Source organism: Lepisosteus platostomus, chromosome 3 (assembly GCF_059453375.1).
Source record: "Lepisosteus platostomus isolate fLepPlt1 chromosome 3, fLepPlt1.hap1, whole genome shotgun sequence".
In the NCBI taxonomy this organism is placed as follows: Eukaryota; Metazoa; Chordata; class Actinopteri; order Semionotiformes; family Lepisosteidae; genus Lepisosteus; species Lepisosteus platostomus.
The window spans coordinates 64,792,549-64,813,473 of record NC_142613.1 but is presented as its reverse complement, the minus strand read 5'-3'; the positions used below and the strand labels follow the sequence as shown (position 1 = coordinate 64,813,473).

General features: G+C 37.8%; 1 protein-coding gene across 3 annotated transcripts; it reads left to right on the top strand.

Annotated features, from left to right (window-relative positions):
• The first annotated feature begins 2,863 nt into the window (after positions 1 to 2,863).
• LOC148675282 (cytochrome P450 2K1-like) lies at positions 2,864 to 20,765 on the top strand. Of its 3 annotated transcripts, XM_088626451.1 has the most exons (11): positions 2,864 to 3,025; positions 3,325 to 3,358; positions 5,233 to 5,572; positions 6,911 to 7,073; positions 7,774 to 7,923; positions 11,328 to 11,488; positions 11,588 to 11,761; positions 13,147 to 13,288; positions 16,407 to 16,591; positions 18,015 to 18,156; positions 18,893 to 20,765. In XM_088626451.1, exons 3-11 carry the CDS (start codon positions 5,384 to 5,386, stop codon positions 19,087 to 19,089), a joined length of 1,503 nt encoding a protein of 500 aa, XP_088482577.1. In that variant the 5' UTR covers positions 2,864 to 3,025; positions 3,325 to 3,358; positions 5,233 to 5,383; the 3' UTR covers positions 19,090 to 20,765. The 3 variants fall into 3 exon arrangements, with proteins under 3 accessions (XP_088482577.1, XP_088482578.1, XP_088482576.1); XM_088626452.1 differs by lacking the exons at positions 2,864 to 3,025; positions 3,325 to 3,358 and adding an exon at positions 3,496 to 3,611; XM_088626450.1 differs by lacking the exons at positions 2,864 to 3,025; positions 3,325 to 3,358 and adding an exon at positions 3,510 to 4,176.
• The last annotated feature ends 160 nt before the right edge of the window (positions 20,766 to 20,925 follow it).

Below are 20,925 nucleotides of genomic sequence, written 5' to 3'. Positions count from 1 at the left end.
TGCTGCCTCACAGCACTGAATTCAATTCCTTGTTACTATCTGCATGGAGTTTGTATGTTTTCCGCATTGTTACATGAATTTCCTCCAGGTACTCTGGTTCCCTGCCTATTCCTAAGACATGCTGGTAGGTTTATTGGCTTCAGTAAAATTTGACATTAGTGTGAATGTGTTTATGGCTGATGTCCCCTCCAGGGAGTTTCCCACATTACTCCTGTTGCTGCCAGGATAGACTTTGGCTCTCCTGTAACCCTATACTGGATAATATAAGTTTGAAAACAGATGAAGGAATGTTTTATGGAGTCCTTGTAGGTGACCATGGACATCACTTGGAATGGTAATCTCTGAAGTCTGTGTACAATCCCATAAAACCAGCAGAGTGAGACATAACAGTATAAAGCAGGAAATCACATTGACAGAGCTGTCAATCTTAAAACAGCCCTTTGCTCTCATTCGGTCTGAATACCAGTCCAATAATTGCCTGCAGCCTCATTGTATCATGTGCAGTCCTCTACAACCTGGCTATAGACTTGGGTGAACCACCTGTTCCATCTCCAAGAAATTCAACACACTGGAGTTTTCACTCCATTATTATTGGGCCACAGACAAGGATGCTTAAAGGTGTTATGTGGTACCAATATTATTTAAGCCATAAGTTTCCACTTAATTCTGGACCTTTATCATGTGATGCAGTGTTCTGCTTAGTAAAATTCTAAATTGCTTAAGTCTATAGCAAGAGCTGTACAACCATTCCCTTATTATGTAAGTGTTTGGTTCCTCAAATCTTTACATATGGATAACTCACATTTTACGCATGTTAGAAGCAACCATTTCTTGGCCATTGCAGGAAGGTAGAGAATTACCATTCATGATATTGCAGTGATGCACCCTACTTGCTCTAACTGTGTCATTGAGTGAGGGAGAAGCAGAGCAGAACTGCAGGCTCACCAGGGGTTTATTGTCCTTTAATGATTAACAGGTGTGTGTGTCATCAGGGAAGGGAAAGAGAGCAAGAGAGAGAGAGAACATAGAAGCATCTAGCAGTCCATGAGCTGCTAGAGCAAGGTTTCCCAATTTGAGGTCTGTGACCCTCAAGATGGATTGCCAAAAACACAAGGGGGGCTTTTATAGATTTGATGTAATAAAATAGTTTTAAAAATAGCTTTTCCTGCAGTGATCCACACAATGTATATTCAAATTCATATTATATTTACAGTTTGGATAAAACAGTAGCCTTAGTTTTGCTAATTGACCTTCAATCTACTTCACAAGCACATCACACTTCACATCTGGGACAAAATCTACAATTAATCACTGCAACTGTGCCAATTCACATGCCAATATGTGCTGCAAGCTGACCCCCCCAGATGATAAAGCTTTCTTTGGTCAGAGTCGAAATGGCACAGGGAGTATAGCACATTTGGCAAAAAGTGTTGCCAGGAGAGCTACCTGGATTTTGGTTTTATAGAAAGTGCAGATAAGAGTTGGCCAAAATGTGACAAATGGGAAAAATTTGCCAGAGAGCATGAAGCCTTGCAAAATGCCAAGAAGCCAGGAAAGGTGACATCCCCTGAGAGTATGAGATAATTTCCAACAAAAGAAAGATATACTGTATCAATCGCTATTAGACCAGTGGGCATGAGAGACGCTTTTGCAAGAGTTGGGAGCGATGCACTGAATCCCACTGAGGCTTCTTTCGAGTGCTCACACTGAATCACACAACAAACCACATGACATTAGCAAATACCTCATTAAAACCCGCTTGTATTAAAATGGGTGAGAAAACGTGGGGGCTGCAGGTAGCTGCTAAACCAAAGACAGTACCGCTATCAGCACAGTCAACGACAGAATCGATAGGACGGCACATAAGAGGGGATTTTTTTCATAAACAAACTGATAAACGGGCCACTTTGCAGGTCAGTTGGATGAGACACCCGTTGCGAATGAAGTGGCATTGATTGTGTACGTGCAATACATTGTCTTGTTTTAACTCGGTTTTATCAAGGAGAGCAAAGGACATTTTCAAAGAATTTGACTCCCACCTTACAGCACAAACGTGCTGTAAAATGCAAGAATATCGTCACCATGCATTGATGTGGCAGCTTCCACGATGGGGGCGTGGGGGAGAAGAACAGGGAATTCAATTGTCAATTGGGAAAAAAAGGCTCCTCGTTGTCAAATAGTTCATGGCATGATGCACTAGACAGCAAAAATTGTCTGGCGGACTGAAAAATCCCCCCCGATAGCGTAGCAAGGGGTTTTCGACATGAACTGCAACCGTATACTGCCCCGGGTAGCAGTGGCAAGCACATCACTCGGTCTATACCGGTTGGCCACGTTCGTTGGACAATATTACCCCCGCTATAATCCTTCTCCGATTTGTTGTACCAGGAGAAACCTCTAACCTCCAAATCTTCCTTTATAACTGCTCGCTATTCTTCTTAGCCGTGAGAGTCGGTGTAAAGGACCGGGGTAAAGAATATTCGTGCTTGTTCAAAAAAATGTCATAAAAACGAAAAAGTAAAGACTGAGAAAGCATCCACAATGTATTTTATACACAAAACAAGCATTCTCGCAACTCTAAGAGGTTTCGTGAAAGCGCTACAGGCGTGCCAAAATCTTTTTCGAACTTCGAGCTAACTTTACCCCGGTGTAAAACCGCAACCTCTGACTGCCTCAGCAACTGCTTAATAGGAAGCTAGCGATTCCAAGTGCAGCCAATTCAGCGATTTCCTCGCGGAATTTGATGAATGCGGCTGGTCTAAATGAGATGACCTCGGCCCTCGGTGATTCATCTGTGCTCCCAACACCCGCTTTGCTACACGGACATGTTCGATAAACGCCTTCAATGCTCTGAGACTAACTGTTGTGCAAGGGAGCAATATATGCATTCGTTCGCAAACTGGAGAAAAAGGAGCTTCAAAACACAAGCCAATGTGCCTAAATCAGTGATTAAGGAGGTACCCGCTAACACAGAAACAGGTTCGCCACAGTACTGTATATAGAGGTTACCACACGTGAACGAAAGGTGAGACTGAAGTATACAACACACCTGATGAATATTGCATTATATTCACTATTCATCTGCAGAACAAACTTGCTGCACTACTTGCTCTTTATATATGTAACTTTAACTTTTCCTACCGAGAAAAACATATTTTAATAATAATTTTATGTAAAATTAACCTTATGTAAATCGAGTCTTGTGTGACTGGGGAAAAGGTTACTAAATTAGCCTCTGCATAATCCTGAAACGGCCTCCTTTGAGTCACTGGATTTATCAAACGCTCCACAGCCGAAACGTTGTTTCCTTTCTTCTCTTTTCAGCATGGAATAAACCTATTACTTGACACTTTCAAATGTAAGTAACCTTTCTTATTTTTTTGTGGCTGTGCAGCTACTGATCCTACTACGGCCTTTTTATTGATCATCACAACTGCACCTTGTGAAACACTAAAGCATGATGTAAGCATGCTGGCCAGGATACCAGACAGATTATATTCGGGAAAGAAGTGTTTTTTTTGGGGGGGAATATCATGAAGGGAAAAGGGACAGTACAAGGACTACTCTCACTTCTGGTGGTCGGGGACTGTAACACAAGGATGATTTCTGGTGTGCGTGTGCCTATTGTGGATAACGTTTTGAGTTCCTTTTTTTTAAAGTTGATACATTTTGTTCATTTCAAACAGTTTTAGGAATGTCTTGCAGCGGTCTGCGAGTGTGCTGGGTCTCTTCGGAATCCAACGCACAGAGAGCAGGGAGATGCGTCCTACAACCTTTAAAATTGCTTAGGTCGTACTGTAGCTGACTAGATCCTGAAAGTGTTGTGACGTACTCTGCTGAAAGTGCATTACCCGCTCATTACACTGAATTTTCCCCTTTGAACGGTTGGGGTTTGCACTGAAATTTCCCCTTTGAACGGTTGGGGTTTGCACGAGGCGATATAAGTCGTTTGTCTCAGCAAACACTTATTTTTTTTCATTGGAGACTTGGCACTGCGGAAAGTTACCATTCCTCTCAGTGCTGCTGTTGGTTTCCAGCTCAGCCAAAATTATTCAGACAAAAGATAACAAGTGTATATTATTAAAAAAGGGTGTTTCGAAGATTTTGTTTTGTATGATTTTTTTTTGTTAAATCGTTATCAAGAGGCAGCCAGCTCAAGCCATTTGTAAATGTTATGTAAGTATTGAGCTTTGGTGTGAATGTTTCAGAGGCATAGAACGTAAAATGATTTTGTGTTCATATTGCTTTGGAATACCGTAAATACATAATATAAATCACTTTTAAAATAAAAATTAAACATTCTCTAAACCGTTGTACAAAATGTAATTAAATCCATAACGAATTTTAATTGTGCGTTATGATAATTTTTTCTCTACTTTACTACCTCTGCGCTGAATAGATTAAAATTCAGAATACCATTTGCAATAAGTAGCAGACGAGGCTCACAATAAAAGATGTATTTCCTTCAGATAATCAGAAGGAGACGATGTCTAAAAAGCCGCTAATGTGAAAATATGATTACCTCTATTGTATATTGAAGTTGAGATTCATCCCAGCAAGGGGTTGAATTTCTGAGTTTCAGTCTCAGATCTCAATATCTTTGATATCCCAGGGACTATCCCTGATAGTCTTTAGCAAATACATTGTGTATATTGTTACGCTCCGGGGTTCATGTAAGTATGCGCCCTCGCCGCTGGCGTCTCAGGTCAGCCCCCCACCGTCGGGGACTCGAACCCGGACCTCCGGCGTCACTCAACAGGAACCCAGCCAGTTGAGCTCAAGGGAAATCTCCCGTCAGCCCGGCAGCTGCGGTCCCTGCTATTCACAGGGAAGGGCGGTGATGTCACTGCGCTGGTAAGCCGGCTCTCACAACCTGCAATGGTGGCCGTATGCGTTACAATATATTGGCGAGCTCATTGCATTATTAAATGAGTTGTTCCCCTACCAAATAATTAATTTTATTAATAATTACAAATGCATTTGTGAATATTATATAATGGATATTTAGATTATTACCTTGCTGGTTGAGCAGAAAATGGCAGTTGAAGTTGCAGTTACGAATATTGCTTTCAAATTGATACAGAATAACAATAACAGAAAGTCTGTGTTGAGCTGTTTGTTGCTTGCATTTGAGGAAAAATTAAAATATGCTGTGGAATGAAATTTGAAATGTTTTTTTTTGGTTCGGACTTCATCATAATCCACTAACTCTTACTGTATGTGTCTTTGCAGATTATTGAAAACTCAGCAAAAACAATACTGTGGACAGCCATCTTACTTGGGACACTGAAGCAACATTATCTACTTTTAAACTCCATCTTACTGTTACACACAAGCTCTTCTTCCTTCCAATTTACTTTAAAGTTCTTTCTGTTCCTACAATATGCCACACTTAGACATCTGGCCTTTTGATATAACATCTCTGTTATTTGTTCTGCTTTGCTTTACTTTCATTTTCTACATTTCTAAACCCCTAAAAATGTATAATTTCCCACCTGGTCCCCGAGCTCTTCCAATCATAGGAAACATTCATATTCTGGATCTCAAAAAACCATACATGACCTTGATGGAGGTAAGTTCAAATACGGTTAAATATCAGATGTCATGTGTGTGCTCATTCTCTGTTTGGACAGAGTATGTAGCTTAGTGATCATACTGTAACTTTAGGGTTAGTTATCTACGCTTTTGAAGTTTAGGATTTTCATGGTGTTTATAACATAATCCATTAACAAGAAGGAGTAAGTGGTGATGACAAAGTGTTGAAAACTACCAGTTTGCAAGCATGTGGTAATTTGCACAATTGACAATTGGTATTTCTTGTTACGTGAAATGAAATTTGATCTTTTTGGATGAACAGCATCTAAAGGGTGTGAAGGATCTAGAGTCATTTTGCAATTGAGGAATGTTTAACAATCCCCCCTGAAAAAGTCCAAAATCTCATAGTATGCTAGAAGAGAAATCTTATTAATCTAATCCATGTTATAGAAGGATTTACAAAATACTGAAAGGATGTGAATAAATGGAAATGTTTTTTTCTGGATTTAAATTCTGTTTGACCAATAAGACTTTTCCCTGTGGAAAACTATTGAAATTACAGAATAACATTTTTAGATTTCTTAAAGCAAGATACATTATCCCGTTTACATATCTTTTTATTATATTTGGTGTTCCTAATTCCGCAGGGTATGAAAAAATCACTTTACAGGGTATATAATGTGATGGGCCGGGGGTGAGGTTCAATAACACTGGCCATCTTTTCTGTCAACAATGGAGATAAAAATTGCTTGCATCCACTGTGCACTTTGACTTTTTTGCCCAGAAAAAGATTATGGTGGGGAGATAAGGGAATTCATGTTCCTAGTTTTAACAGGACAATGAAGTAACATTTTTAAATTATTTTCACAAATGCTTAAAACAAAACAGTATTATCTATGAAATGTGTTACCTTTAAACCAAAATATACTTAGGTTCTTAGGCTTTTTTCACTGGAGAAAAAGTAGAATTTGTACTTGCATCATGCATAAAATTGTATTTTCTGCCCTATTTACTAAACTAATGATATGATTAATATAATTAATGACACTAAATGCCTTAATTGGAGATGACACAGTAGATACAGTACAGGGTATGCCACAGAGACAGTGTGTAGACTAAAGTCATTATGCAGATTTGCATGATTGATTTATAAGATAAAACAAAGCTCTGTTCCACAGACATTTTTATAGAAATATTGGGGATTCTGGATTGTCTTTTTGCAAATTTCATTTCATTTACTGAATTTAGCTTGTACCTTGTTAATAGAACATACTGTAGATAAGAGGACAATATGTATTTTAACAAAAAATATGGCTTCAAAAGGATATTAGATGTTTCCCTTCACTATTTAAGTAATGTCTTTCTTTTTTCTTAGTTAGCAGAGACATATGGATCTGTGTTTAGCATTCAAATGGGCCTGAGGAAAATGGTGGTTCTGTATGGATATGAGACCATAAAGGATGCCCTTCTATCTCATGCTGATGAATTTGCTGAACGCCCAAAAATACCGATATTTGAGAAAATTACCAGAGGAAATGGTATACGCATATTATTGTTGAAGAAAGTAACTTTGATCCAGTATCTTTTGCAGAAAGGGGGCATTTTTTAAAGAATTCTTGTTATACTGTATTTGTGTATTCCTGGCTGGCCTTGTGACTAAGTGTTTTGCAGACGTCAGTTCTAAACCAGCATTCACATAAACTACAGCATCATTGTAATGAACTGAAGAACGAGTTTAAAAAACTTTGTCTTTATTTAAAGCAAAAAAAAAGTCAAAATAAAGAAAAAAAGTGTTAAGAAAAATACAAAAACTTACAGATACTGTAGATACTTATAGCTATAACTATATAATTCATGCTTTTTGCAGTCAAGTAGGAGTCAGGACAACCAGTGTGAATTCAGTAACCTTCAATGCATTCTCAGGAGAATTTAAAGGAGGGAGAGTGCTCTTATCCAGGACAATTCCTATTCTTCTGAGTCTCAGGAAGTCCAGTTGTACCAATATGGCCATTTCTAATGTCAAATATTTTAAGTGGGTAAATAATCCCAATATCCCTAATATGGGCATTCCAACTATTTACTTTTGTTATTTCTTCTACCACCAAAAACCTACTTGAAGTTAGTTGATGCAGCAAACACATATGATAGCCATGCAAGCAAAAGAGAGAAAACTCACAAATTCCCTCTCAAGACTCTTAACTCTTCAAGATGCTTTACATTTTTCCTCAATAACCACAGGCATTATCTTTGGTCATGGGGAGTCTTGGAAAGCTGTCCGCAGATTTACTTTATCAACCTTGCGTGATCTCGGAATGGGTAAAAGGACCATCGAAGATAAAATCATTGAGGAATGTGATTATCTAGTGAAAAATTTTGGAGACCAAAATGGTAAGTAAGGACTATGTTCTGAATGTACAAAAAGCTCTAAATGAGAGGAGTCCATTTGGACTACTGTAGGTTGTTTGCAACAGCATTGTCTTCAACAACATTTACCGTTGGTTAATGTTCTAACTGATTTTTAAAACATAAAAAATATGTATTTAGCTCTTAACAACACAAATCTTTATTTGCATGTATAATTTATTGTGGTATTAAATGTATATCCAGTATAATGTTTTCTGGCAGCACGGACTTAAAGATGTTTTAGATAGCCTGTCGAAAATCATCCTAGTATTACTTCCATGTCAGTCTCCAGTTTAAAGCAGTTCAAGTAGGCAGCTGCGTCAGCATGTGTAGGCTGCAAAGGAACAGGTAAAGGTTTATTCCATGCTGAAAAGAGAAGAAAGGAAACGCAAGGCTTTGGCTGTGGTGCCTTCTTTGGGTGTGAAACCTGCTTCACCGAAAAAAGAACTGTTTTGTTTCTTTTCTTCTCTTTTCAGCATGGAATAAACCTTTACTTGTTCCTTTGCAGTCTCCAGTCTTTGTCTTAATATTTGTTGTAGATTTTGCTAAAAAGGTACCCAAATTGTCAGGTTTGATTGGTATATCCATCTACAGTATCTATCCCTGCCCTGGCATGTTGCAGTTGAACGATTTGTTACTTACTGACATACAGTACTGTAAGAACTACAGTTGCCACTTGTGAACAAGGTCCTAAAGCAAGACTTTTCCACTGAGGGCCATTGCTTCCTCCTACACTTTTCTCTAGGAGAGAATCATGACCTTAGATCTGGCGGTGTGAACTGTTATCTGTAAGTCGCATCCAGCAATCCTCTGTGCCATTGCAGTGTTTGTAGCGTGTCTTTGTCATGTTCGGCAGTATTGCCATACCGTGCAGTCATGCCATTAGTGAGGCATCACTGTATGGTATGGCACACGCACATGTAATGCATTCAGCAGCTGCTGGTGCTGCATCATATTGAACTGGTCAGCCAGTACTTCTCAGCCAATTCATTGTTGCTCAGAGGGTCTCTTTCATTGACATTACAACATTACCGACCGCTGGTATCTACCAGTGTATCCTGTGTTTGTTACCGTGACTGGCACTAACTGACAACAGTTCAAAGATTGATGCCATCTGTTTCAATAGCCAAATTTGATTTAGACTTTGACTTCTGTTCTAAAGTTTATTGAGAAGTTTAACATTAATAAAAATAACCTAGCGATAGCAAGGTCATTTGCATTCTCTTCTATCCTCACCTACAATATAAAGGAAGATCTATTGGAGGTGGGAGTTGCAATCGTTCTGCTCAGGTATAGTCAACATGGATTTATAAAATGTAGATCTTGATTAACCTGTTGGTTTGAGTTCTCTTAACAAGAAATAACAGTAATGGAAGCATATGTGTAGTGTACTGTATGTAGATCTTCAGTAGCCTTTTAATAAGGTTCCTCATAAAAAGCTAAGACTGATGGTAGACATTCAGAAAAATGCATACATTTGGATCGAAAATAGTACAGATGAGGAGTGAACCCTCAAATTGGAGTGGTGAAATTAGTGGAGAACCAGTGGAATCTGTGCGAAGACCACAGCTTTTCCCAGTTTATATTAAACAACCCAGATTCATTATAATTAGTAACCGTGACATGTAGTCAAGTTTGCAAACAATAGAAAGTTTGGCTTAGCAACCACTATAGAAAAAGCAAATGAAATGAAAACATTTTAGATAATACTCAACACTGGCCAACACCTGGAAAATACCCTTCAGTGCAGACAAATGCAAAATATTACATGAAAGCAGCAAATACCTACATTAAACACAAAATGGGAAAGGATGAGCTTTAAAAGGCTACTTATAAAAAAAGACTTGAGTGTAGATGTAGAAACATTTACTTATCCAGGGTGGGCCCTTGGCTTAGGCGAACTAGGAGGCTCCCTTGGGCCCCGAGTCAGCCAGGGGGTCCCCTCAATCCAATAATTATATCACCCTGTAACTCACGACTGACAACTCACTGACGCTAAGCAGGTGTGAGCCTGGTCAGTACCTGGATGGGAGACCTCCTGGGAAAAACTAAGGTTGCTGCTGGAAGAGGTGTTAGTGGGGCCAGCAGGGGGTGCTCACCCTGTGGTGTACATGGGTCCCAATGACCCAGTATAGTGATGGGGACATTATACTGTAAAAAGGTGCCATCCTTTGAATGAGACATAAAACCAAGGTCCTGTGGTGAATTCAAATCCCAGGGTCTTTCTCGAAAAGAGTACTAGTGTTACCCTGGCGTCCTGGCCAAATTTCCCATTGGCCAATTTCCCATTCTTGTCTTTACCAATCGTGAATCGGTTTGCCTTTGCCACGACCCCCAAGCACCGGATCACCGCCGTCATGCCCCCCTGTCTGTCAACCCGTCCTGATCCTCTACGTCTTTTCCCTGTTGTCCTTCTCCACTTACTTCCGAACTATACCATCTTCATATGGTCCTGGACTACACTTCAATTGTATGTGCAAATTGTGATCTGGAGGGCCCCCAAAAAGATAGGGTTGGCACTGTAGGTATCCTGCAAGTGGGTAGCAGGCCAGTAGCTGAAGGAACTGCAGTAGCAAATGACTTGCCACTAGAGGCCGCCAAAAGGCCTCTAACTAATGTAAATAGTTGAGTCATTAACTCGGAAAGATGTTACTCTGTAAAACATACTGAGTGTTAATTTGTTAATTATTTACAATGTTAATTGTAAAGGGTCTTTTGGTACAATTAGTACCAAATGGTGTAATTTGGTTTAATTAGTGGTGTATCTGGCGTAATAAGGGCTTGTATAGTGATAGCAGTGCTTGGGTTTAGTGGTAGTCATGAGGGTGTTGAAGTAATTCAAGTGGGTAGCTGCATCAGCGTGTGTAGGCTGCAAAGGAACAAGCAAAGGTTTATTCCATGCTGAAAAGAGAAGAAAAGAAACACTGCAGACACAGCCAAAATGTTTTTTCTTGTCTTTTCAGCATGTCATAAGAAGGTTGCTTGGAAGTATTTTTCATTAATTGTAAATTATTCAAATTGCAACAAAACTGCCTGCACTTGATGTTGTTACTTTTTATGTGCATAGATATTTGAGACTATCCTAGCTAAGGATGAGGTCTGTAACAATGTTCATTTAAACCCGTGTTAAACAGTGTTGTGAGAGTATGGAGCAAGATTACTAGTCATGTTTTTTAAATCTTCTGTTTCCATTCCAATTAATTTCTTGAAAAAAATAATAGAATTACATGTTAAAACTTTTTGATTGTTTTATCTATAAAAATCACATAGAACCAGATCAAAAGTATCAGGAAATGAATGAGAAATACTGGTGAACAAACCTTGTTTTTTAAGCTTCTAATGTTGATTAGATTTCAGCATTTGTTAGTGTTATCAATTTGCATTTTCAGGACAGCCATTTCAAACATTACTTTTCCTGAATGCAGCGACATCTAACATTATTGTTTCCATAATCATGGGACACAGACTTGAATATGGAGATGAGAATTTTAAGAAACTTCTTGAAATGAATAATAGAAATTTTGTGCTGACAGGAAGCCCACAGGTTCAGGTAAGGAACAAAAATATACAAAATAATTCTTAGAATTTTATATTAAATTACAAACTACAACTTTGTACTACATCAGCAGAGTCTAATTCTATTTTTCAGTTGTACAATATATACCCAATTATCCATTCCTTACCCGGCTTTCATCATGATGTTTTGAGACACCAAGATAATCTGAAAGCATTCTTCAGAAAGATCTTCATAGAAGAAAGGAACGTATTAGATGAAAACAGCTCAAGAAATTTTATTAATTCATTTATGAAAAAACAAGAAACAGTAAGTCCTGTTTTATATCTCTAATCCTCAGCCAAATAATTTTTAGACTGTAATCAGTATGATTGTCAGTTTTTGTTGTTGCAGCTACAATTTTATTTGCAAATGTCTTGTTTACTACTTTAATCAATTCAAATTGGTAAGAAATGTTTTGTCATTTCTAGTAAAAATGCTAAAAATTAAGTAGTTCAGCAATTTAAGAGAAATGCCTGAAATGTGTTGTTGGAAACTAGAGGTGTTACAATTTAATCAAATCAAAATTAATATCAGTATCAAAATCAAATGTCCTAACACTAGCTTTATATGCAAGCAAAAGAAAACCTTATTGGCAGATAATACCAAGTGCAACATGACATGTTTTATTTTTTTCCCTAGTACAGTATGATAAGTTAAAAGGACAATGTTTATTTACAATAATAAACATAAACAAGTTTTCATAGCAATTTTGAACTGATAGTTATTGATCTGCGAGTTCCAGCGCCATGATTTCCATAGTCAAATAAAGCACAAAACTCTAACCAGCAATTGAGGACCAAATACAATAAAAGGAAACTTGTGTCTTCTAAAATATTAGTTCCTCCTTAGAACTAAATCACTCTCTAAACCAGATACTAAATGAATGTAAATCTTTTTCTTAATAGCTAAAAAATGAGATACTACTTTTAGCCTGATGGATACTGCAAATAGGAAATCGGTATTTCTTCAATTATAATAGGCCAGTTCCTTACTTAAAACCAAGACTTGACCTCCTTAATGCACAGATTATCTCAAATGATTCTGGATATTTAGTCTGTTAAAAGAGATTCTCTCTCACAATAACTTCTTTCTCCTGTACAATTTTCTTTTCTCCACTATCTTTTTATCCTGCCATGCCGTCTATGTGATTGCTCTAAGAGGGATGACACTGATTTAATAAAGAGTTGTTTGGCTATTGTGATGCCTAAAGCAAGATGATAAAATAAAAGCTGTGTAAATACATTCCAGGATGCCCATAGATTTACTTATTGAATAAGGGACATTTGAAATTTGAGAAATTGGAAATCCCCAACAAGTCACATTATTTAACCATTAATATTAAGAAAAATAAGAACATAAAAGCTTAATATTTTCTCATTTAATGTAATAAAGATTCGTATATGTACTTTTAACACACTTTCTAAATTGAATATATGAAAGTGAAAATGTATTGGATAGAAATCAAAGAATGCATGGGGTTCTTTGAGCTAAATACAATCAAATGTAATGTCAAGTTAAGTAAATGTGTTAAATAACATCAGCTATCTGGTCAAGGGATGAATGGGAATGAATATAAATTTAAAAATATTTTAGCTAGCCAGTATTTAGTGGATATTTGTGTTTTATTAGTGACTGAAATTGTAATCTTTCAGGAAAAGAAAAATCCTCATTCACACTTTCATGAGTGGAATCTGTTATGTACCGTTACCAATTTGTTTGTTGCTGGGACAGAAACAACTTCCAACACTCTGCGCTGGGCTATTTTACTTATGGTGAAGTACCCTGAAATTCAAAGTAAGTTGTGTGTTCTCACCTCTATTTCAATAGTAAAATTTAATTTAGATTTCTGTTCTAACATTTTTTCCAGAGGTTTAACATTAACACAAATGACCCAGCGATATTTACAGTAAGTAGATATGGATAACTGAGAAAATTTATACTGTAGGATAGTGGCCATTTCAGACTCTCATTTTATCTGGAACACACTACTTTATTAGAAGTAATAAAAAAACGTTGGATGTTTTTGTGGTCTTCACTTTGTTCTATAATGTATAGAACAGTCGCATTTCCAAATGCAAAGAGTTCCACTTTTGAGAGACTGGTGGACTAGCTGTCCAACCTAAGACCTAAATCAGAAATAAGAAATAAATAAAAACTTCAAATTAGCAACTAGTCACTAGTGCCATTACAAACACAGTACTTAACTAGCATATTGCTTACCAGAAGCCTCTTTTTTTTAAGTGATATATGAAATATTCTTGTAGTATTTTACTGGTGGATTCATGTTTACTTAAACCATGCCTAATCAAACAATTATGATAATGACACTGATCTATTCAAGCTACACTGACATAAATGGTGTGACAGTGTGGTGCGGATAGCGCTCCGGCAAGCACCGGTAAAAAGTCAACGCCTGGGATAAGGGGCCAGAAGCACCGGTGTGAGGTTAGCAGGGACCAACAAGAATACGAACAGAGGTGGAAAAATAAACAAAAAGCAAAAAGAAAGTGTACCACTGTGCCTTGTTACCTCCAGGCTGGGCTTTCTCTGTTTAGCGGGGTCCAGTCTGGTGAGCAGAGCGCGTAAGGTAAAAACAAACCAAGAACTGAGTGCGTAACAGAACATGAGTGTGTAAGCTTGCCCTACTGAAAGTGCGTGATGGGACAGGCAGAAATAAAAAAAAATGAAAAGAAAACCTTACGTGGTTGCTATCCCCTCCGGAACTGTCAGTGAAAACTCCCCCCCTTCTGGGGGGTGTCCAGTGTGTCTTTATAGGATCCGCCCAGCTGGGGCTCATCAGCTAGAAGCCAAAACAGCTGAGACCGCAGAGACGAGCCGTCGCCCTTCTACCAGGGCTCCGCCTCCACACTGGACACGCCCCCGCGTCATGCCACAATGGATATAAAACATTAACTACACAAACTGACGGGTAAATCAGGAAACAAAGCACCACACCATTTCAACTACTATTTATCTTTAGATTTGTAACGCTATCGTGGACACCTATGTCGTGTCGTATCATCCTAATCCGTTAACATGACATGGAGGACATACACATAGAAATCCTGTGTTTCAAATGGGGAAATGCAGGACTGGGGCTGTGGCTGGACCAATCCTGAAGTGAGCAACCTTCCCAGCCCAAACTTTGTCCATTACCTACTGGCCTTTCTGTTTGCTGTATTGACTAGTACCTAAACTATCACGATAATCCTGTCTGGCCAGAGACATATTACAAATAGGCATTGCCAGTGCCGCTGACACACAGCAGTTGTTTTGTCATTAAATATTTGTAATAATATGCCTCCTCACAAGACTGAACCTTTTTAAGCCTAATCCATTGTCTCACCATATGATTTTACCAGCCTATTCCGTTACCCGAGTAGACTACATTTTTATGGAGGAATCACCTTGCAGGCAGCTGACATTTATTCCTCTAATAATTTTGGATAAAATACAGAACATTATAAAGCTCTCCATCTCTGGAGTATCCCCACACTATCCTCTAGTGGACCGAAAGCACAGAGAAAAAATTGTACTAAATATCTGTTCGTTTCTTTGAGTTTTGAGTTTGTAGTGACTGCAATTGATGTGTATCAATACTATGCACGCTTCTTATGTGGTGACCAATGTAATCGATGCAGGATTACCAGTCCTGCCAATGGTGATTAAATGTCCTTCTGTTCTCAGAAGAAATCCAACATATCCACACCTGTTTCTGACATAACATGGGTTTCTACAATGAATTTCAGACTGTCATCCCGTTTTCATGCTGCACACGTCAGTGTCCACCCAGGTTTAAGCTGATGCCTTGTATGAGAACCAGGTGGCATTTTCTGATGGGTTCATGATGAAATACACAATGCACTCAAAATGTTCCAATTCACTGGCATAACTGATTTCTTACAGTAAGAGGTCCTTTTAAGTGAGGATTTGAAGTGTTTTTACTTAAAACAACTGAACAAAAGAAGTATAAAATAATTAAAGCAAGGAATTCAAACTGACATAATCAATGACATCAAACCTTTCTCCAAAGCGGGTCTCCCGAAGTGGATTAGGTTTTAGACAAAAAAATCAACGGGAACAAATTTGTTAAATGTGAAAGCTTTGACTATGTGCGGTCAAACACTGTATGCACAGGATATGAAGCGCACATCGTGTCCTTGTTGCTTCCAGTGGACCATGTGACAGCACCACTTTTAGAGGAGAGAAGGTGGAAGGCGAAAACACTCCCCAGCAGGCTGTGAGGGGCGCAGCGGGCACTGTAGGCATGCGTGTTTTGTGCTGTAAAGTGATGGCCATTCCCTGTGATCTCACAGCAGGCAAATGAAAGTGTCCAAGATTATGATGTAGCCTTCCTCCTGAACTCCTGTTATAAACTCCATATAAACATTCAAACAAGGAAGAGTACACAGGTGTATATCTCAACTTTGAAAATTCAATTTGGAAGACATTTGTTGTCTAGTTACCTGTGTAGAAATCAGATCATTTAGCTCCTCATCTGTAGATCACTATGGACCATTGTATTCTGTCATTTCTGTAAAAAGTAGTAACGTAATTTTCTAATAAAATTTCTTCAACTGTGAAATTTTGGATTATCCGTACAAGTCCTCAAGGTCAGTGAGTAAAACCTTAGGAAACAGGTTATTTTGTACTAGTTAAGAAACAAACTAAAATTAACTAGATGAGTCTTTGGCGATCCAGGAGTAAGGTGATTTTTTTTTACAATAGAAAAAAATGGCACCATTTGATGGTTTATTTGGATTATTAGAACTTATTGGTTGTACCACGGTTTGTACTTTGAATATCTGTTCACGTTTGATGCACATTCTAAGAGGTGCTTCTGGCTGGCATCATTGAACTATTCTATATTTCTTCTAAAACTGACATTAAATCTGTTCATTCTCTAATTTAGAGGAAGTTCACAAGGAGATAGACAGACTTATTGGGACTTCTACTCCCAGGTTTCACCACCGCCAGCTGATGCCATTTTCCGATGCTGTGATGCATGAAACCCAGAGATTTGCAGATATTTTACCAATGGACCTTCCCCGTGAAACTACCGTGGATGTAACTTTCAGAGGATATTTCATTCCAAAGGTAAATTTGTGCTGTACCAATGAGTTATTGCAGGACAAATCATGGCAAAGCAGTTGCAGGATGATGAATAAACTGACATTTTTTAAGAATTTTGGAGTGCAGAGGTTGGGTGTACAGTACTATGCATCTCTATTATTAAAGTCATGGGCACAGATGGTAATTAGCATATTCACACAAAGAGGGAAAAACAAGACGATTCAGGCCTTCCTAAGCCAAGAACAGTTAGGAGTGGGAATTATGACATTTTTGATCCCTTGATCCAGCATGATTGATGATTTTACTATATTCGGAGCAAAAATTTGATTTTAATATTTCCCTTATACAGTTGTAGGGTACTCCTCTACATACCACAGGGTCTGTGGTACCATATGTTGGGATTGTCTCACTCCTGTAGACTTCTCCCTTAGGATCCATAGCAGTCATGCCTCATACATATGAACTTTAGGCCTGCAAAAGTCATAAACACACTACACAGGTCCAAGTAGTTCAGGTGGGTAGTTGCGTCAGCATGCATAGGCTGCAAAGGAACAAATAATAGGTTTATTCCATGCTGAAAAGAGAAGAAAGAAAACGTTTCAGCCATGGAGCCTTCTCACACTTGAAGAAGGCTCCACGGCCGAAACGTTTTCTTTTTTCTCTTTTCAGCATGAAATAAACCTATTACTTGTTCCTACACAGGTCCAGTCTTCTTAACTCTTTCTTTTCAGGTTGCACATAAAAGGGAGCCTCTGCAGAGGAACTCCCAGAATAAAAAATTACAACAGGTTAAGAACTCTGGACGCTGAACTCTGGTGGTGCCAGAGGGTTCACACCAGGACCAAGCCCTCAAGTTAAACTCTGCATCATCAGAAATAACATTCTTTAATCATTACACAAAGTATTGCACATGCAAGCGATCTCCAATATCCTCTAAATCCAGCCATTCAATTTAAAAGTAATATCTGAAATCTGAAGTATATAATAGTACAATACAAGCACTTCACCAACTGGTCTGACCCAGAAACTTTCTAGTTATAAGTCAAGGGCTCCAAAAACGACTACATTTTGCCGTTTCCATGTCTTCATCCTTTTGGGTTCGTTTCCTCTCCTCAGCAGAGGTTTCTGAGCCACTGCACTACGTGTCCACAGACATAATTTTATACAAATATGCATCTTAACTAAACTTGAAGAAACAGTAACAAGTGAACTTACAGAAAAATATTTACAAGACCTGTACTGGATTATTTTCATACAGAGAATTTACATTTGGTATGGAATGTCTTCCTCAACCTCTTGTCAAAAATACCAGTTTCTCGAGCCGCCTCAGAGATTCACATAAAGCAGTGGGTGAAACATGTTGAGCTATGGACTTGTTTAATATGTTTGCAAGTTGTTTATCTGTTCAGAACTATTAAACATAATTGTATGTTTTTCCTTTTTTTAGGGAACCTACATTATTCCATTACTGAGGTCTGTACACCGTGATAAAAAATACTGGGAAAAGCCAGATGAATTTTATCCTTCACATTTTCTCGATTCAGAAGGGAACTTTGTAAAGAGAGAGGCCTTTATGCCCTTTTCAGCAGGTAAAATAGAGATTACTGAGAAAGAATAACAAATTAGGCAAAGCTATATTCATTACAAGCTTTTCAAGAACTTCTCGCATTCATTTCCTTCCCGAGAACAGCTGTTTCTGAGTGTTTTGTTGTGTTCAATTTCTCAATTTTCACCTTTTCGTGAAACAACATTCTGGTGTGCATTCCATTTGACACGAGAAGAAAAGATCCAGCTTGGCCACTGCCATTATAGACTCATTGTGGAACAGATCATGTTCAGTGACTTCCTCAAAAATATATTTGCTTGTATTTCGGTAAGATCACATGAAAAAATAAAAATAAACCAGGCAGTGTTGTAAGAGATTGCATAAATAACCATGAATGTATAACCTTCACAGAAAAATAGTTTACTAATGTGATGTCTTGATGACATATTGCAAGTGTCATCAAGTAATTGGCAATCTCTCTGTTCAATTTTTGGCGATGTTAAGAAACTCATAGAAGAAACATTACAGAGGAAGGCTGGCCTACTCATCCTAGGGTGTTACTTATGGATAGTGTGACGTCTCCAACCTCTTTCAGTCCACAAGCAATGAGATATTTGATTTGAGGTTTTTCAAAAGTTTAGAGGGAACCTTAAAACTTAAGTTCAATATTATTAAAGAGTGTTGTGATAGATGATAGGTTCAGGGAAGAGGATGCTAAATCACGATGCAGATTTAGGGTGAATAGGATGGTTTTCTTACAGCCTTTTCTTCTTTGGCAGGACGTCGAGTCTGTGCTGGGGAAACGCTTGCCAAGATGGAACTTTTCTTATTCTTCACTTCCCTGTTTCAGTCTTTCTCTTTCCATGCTCCTCCTGGTGTCACAGAAAAAGATATCGATCTCTCTCCTGTCGGGGGGCTAACTTTGTCACCTAAGCCCCAACTTGTGTGTGCTGTAAAGCGCAAGGATTTTGCCTAGAAAGATCAATGCAACATTCTAGATGGAAGCTAAATGTGCTGTATTAATTGCATTAAGTGAATTAGGAGGTGTGCTGTTCTTCATTAGAATGATTGAGATCTAGCCAACATGATGTGAAAAATCCATGTGTAGTAATGTATGTGAGTGAAAGATGTTTAAGACATTGCTTTCAAGAAACTGTGTTCTTACATTTTTAAAAGGCTGTAGCTAGGAACTACATAATCTTTATAAAAATGTCCAAGAAGAACAGGTCAACTCAATATTTCCACCTGTACTTTAAACTCATACTATAGACTACTGTGTATTAAATTGATAAAAATGATCAGATTACCTAGAATACCGTAAATAACTTCAGTTTCAATTAATTTAAAAATGAAAGTGTATTATCCTGTTTTGCTTGCAGTGTATTGATTATGATGCATTACATTCTATACCATATTACACCTAAAGTTTATAGAATGATCTATTACAATTTTAACTGGTAGTCCATCATAGAAATGCTTCTGCAGTAGTGTATGTCACAAGATACTAACAATTTATCTTTTTAATTTCGTGGATTTGTACTGAAAATGGTTTAATAACCGTGCTAAAATGTCACAAAGACTCACTTGTGGTTTAGAAATGCACAGTAGTTATGTAGCATGTAGTTTGTATGAGACAATCCACTTCAGCAACAAACAAAGGAAGGTACTGGAAAGTAAACTCATGATATCTATTGCTAATTTGGCTACATACATTAATTATTTAATTAATAATTAATTATTTAATTATTTAATGTTACTTTTGTCAGATCAATTTAACACTTAAGGGTCTTATAAGTGCTGCAATGGATACAACTGAAACACTGCATGTTCTGTAGTACTGCTTTATGCTTGAGACGTAAGGACCATCTTTAACGTCTCAAGCAGACAAAGTTGAGCATTCATAAAGAATTAATCTGTAATAGCACAGAGAAAGCACAAGTAAAAGTGTCTCATCCAGCCATATAAATATAATACAAACCTTTTATCTGCAATTGCTAGAAACCCTGAAAAACTTGCCTAATTTCAAGTCCAAGTATTCAAAGTACAGGGTGCTTAAGAAGCTATTGTATCTAAACAGGTGTATTTTGAAAACTGATCGCCACAAAGCAAAGTAATTTTCATGCACATACTAACAGAAATAACAGAAACCCATTCTTACAGACATTGACAGGATACCCCAAAGGGCATTTATATCACAGGTTTCAACAACTGAAGAGGCAGTGTATTCCTGAAGTATACAGATCAGTGGACAGTACAGATGTTCAGCTCCCTATTGTCCAATGAATAACCTGTCTGGAGAAAATTTAATTCCTCTGTGATTAATAACACAGGTATTAGAATACGAAACACTATAATCTTAAATATGAGCTTATTAATTCCATTCAAATTTCCCGGCAATTTTTGGCAGAACGTTCCTTCCCTGTTCTGAATTTCTTATTATTTAATCTCACTGTATATTGCATTCCTCAAAACTAATTTAACAAATGAAATTTTAGGGATAACTTGTCAAATTAACATTTTAATGTTAATTTTTATTTGCACATTAAAAGTCCATTTCTGTAAGGAAGGAAAGCTTACTATCATTTATTTTTTAGGGCTTTCAAAATACTGTAAAGTTGTCGTGTTCATCAAATTAAAAAAGGGATTCACAAACTTAGTAAGTTGGTTCTTGGAATCATGCTATAATGATTAAAAGGCACTTGCTTTGCCTGTGAACTGAGTAAAGATAGCTGCTCAGCTGAGGCCAGAAAATATAGTGTGCATACTAGAAGACAGAAACATGAACATAAAGCTATTAGCTGTTCTTAAACTG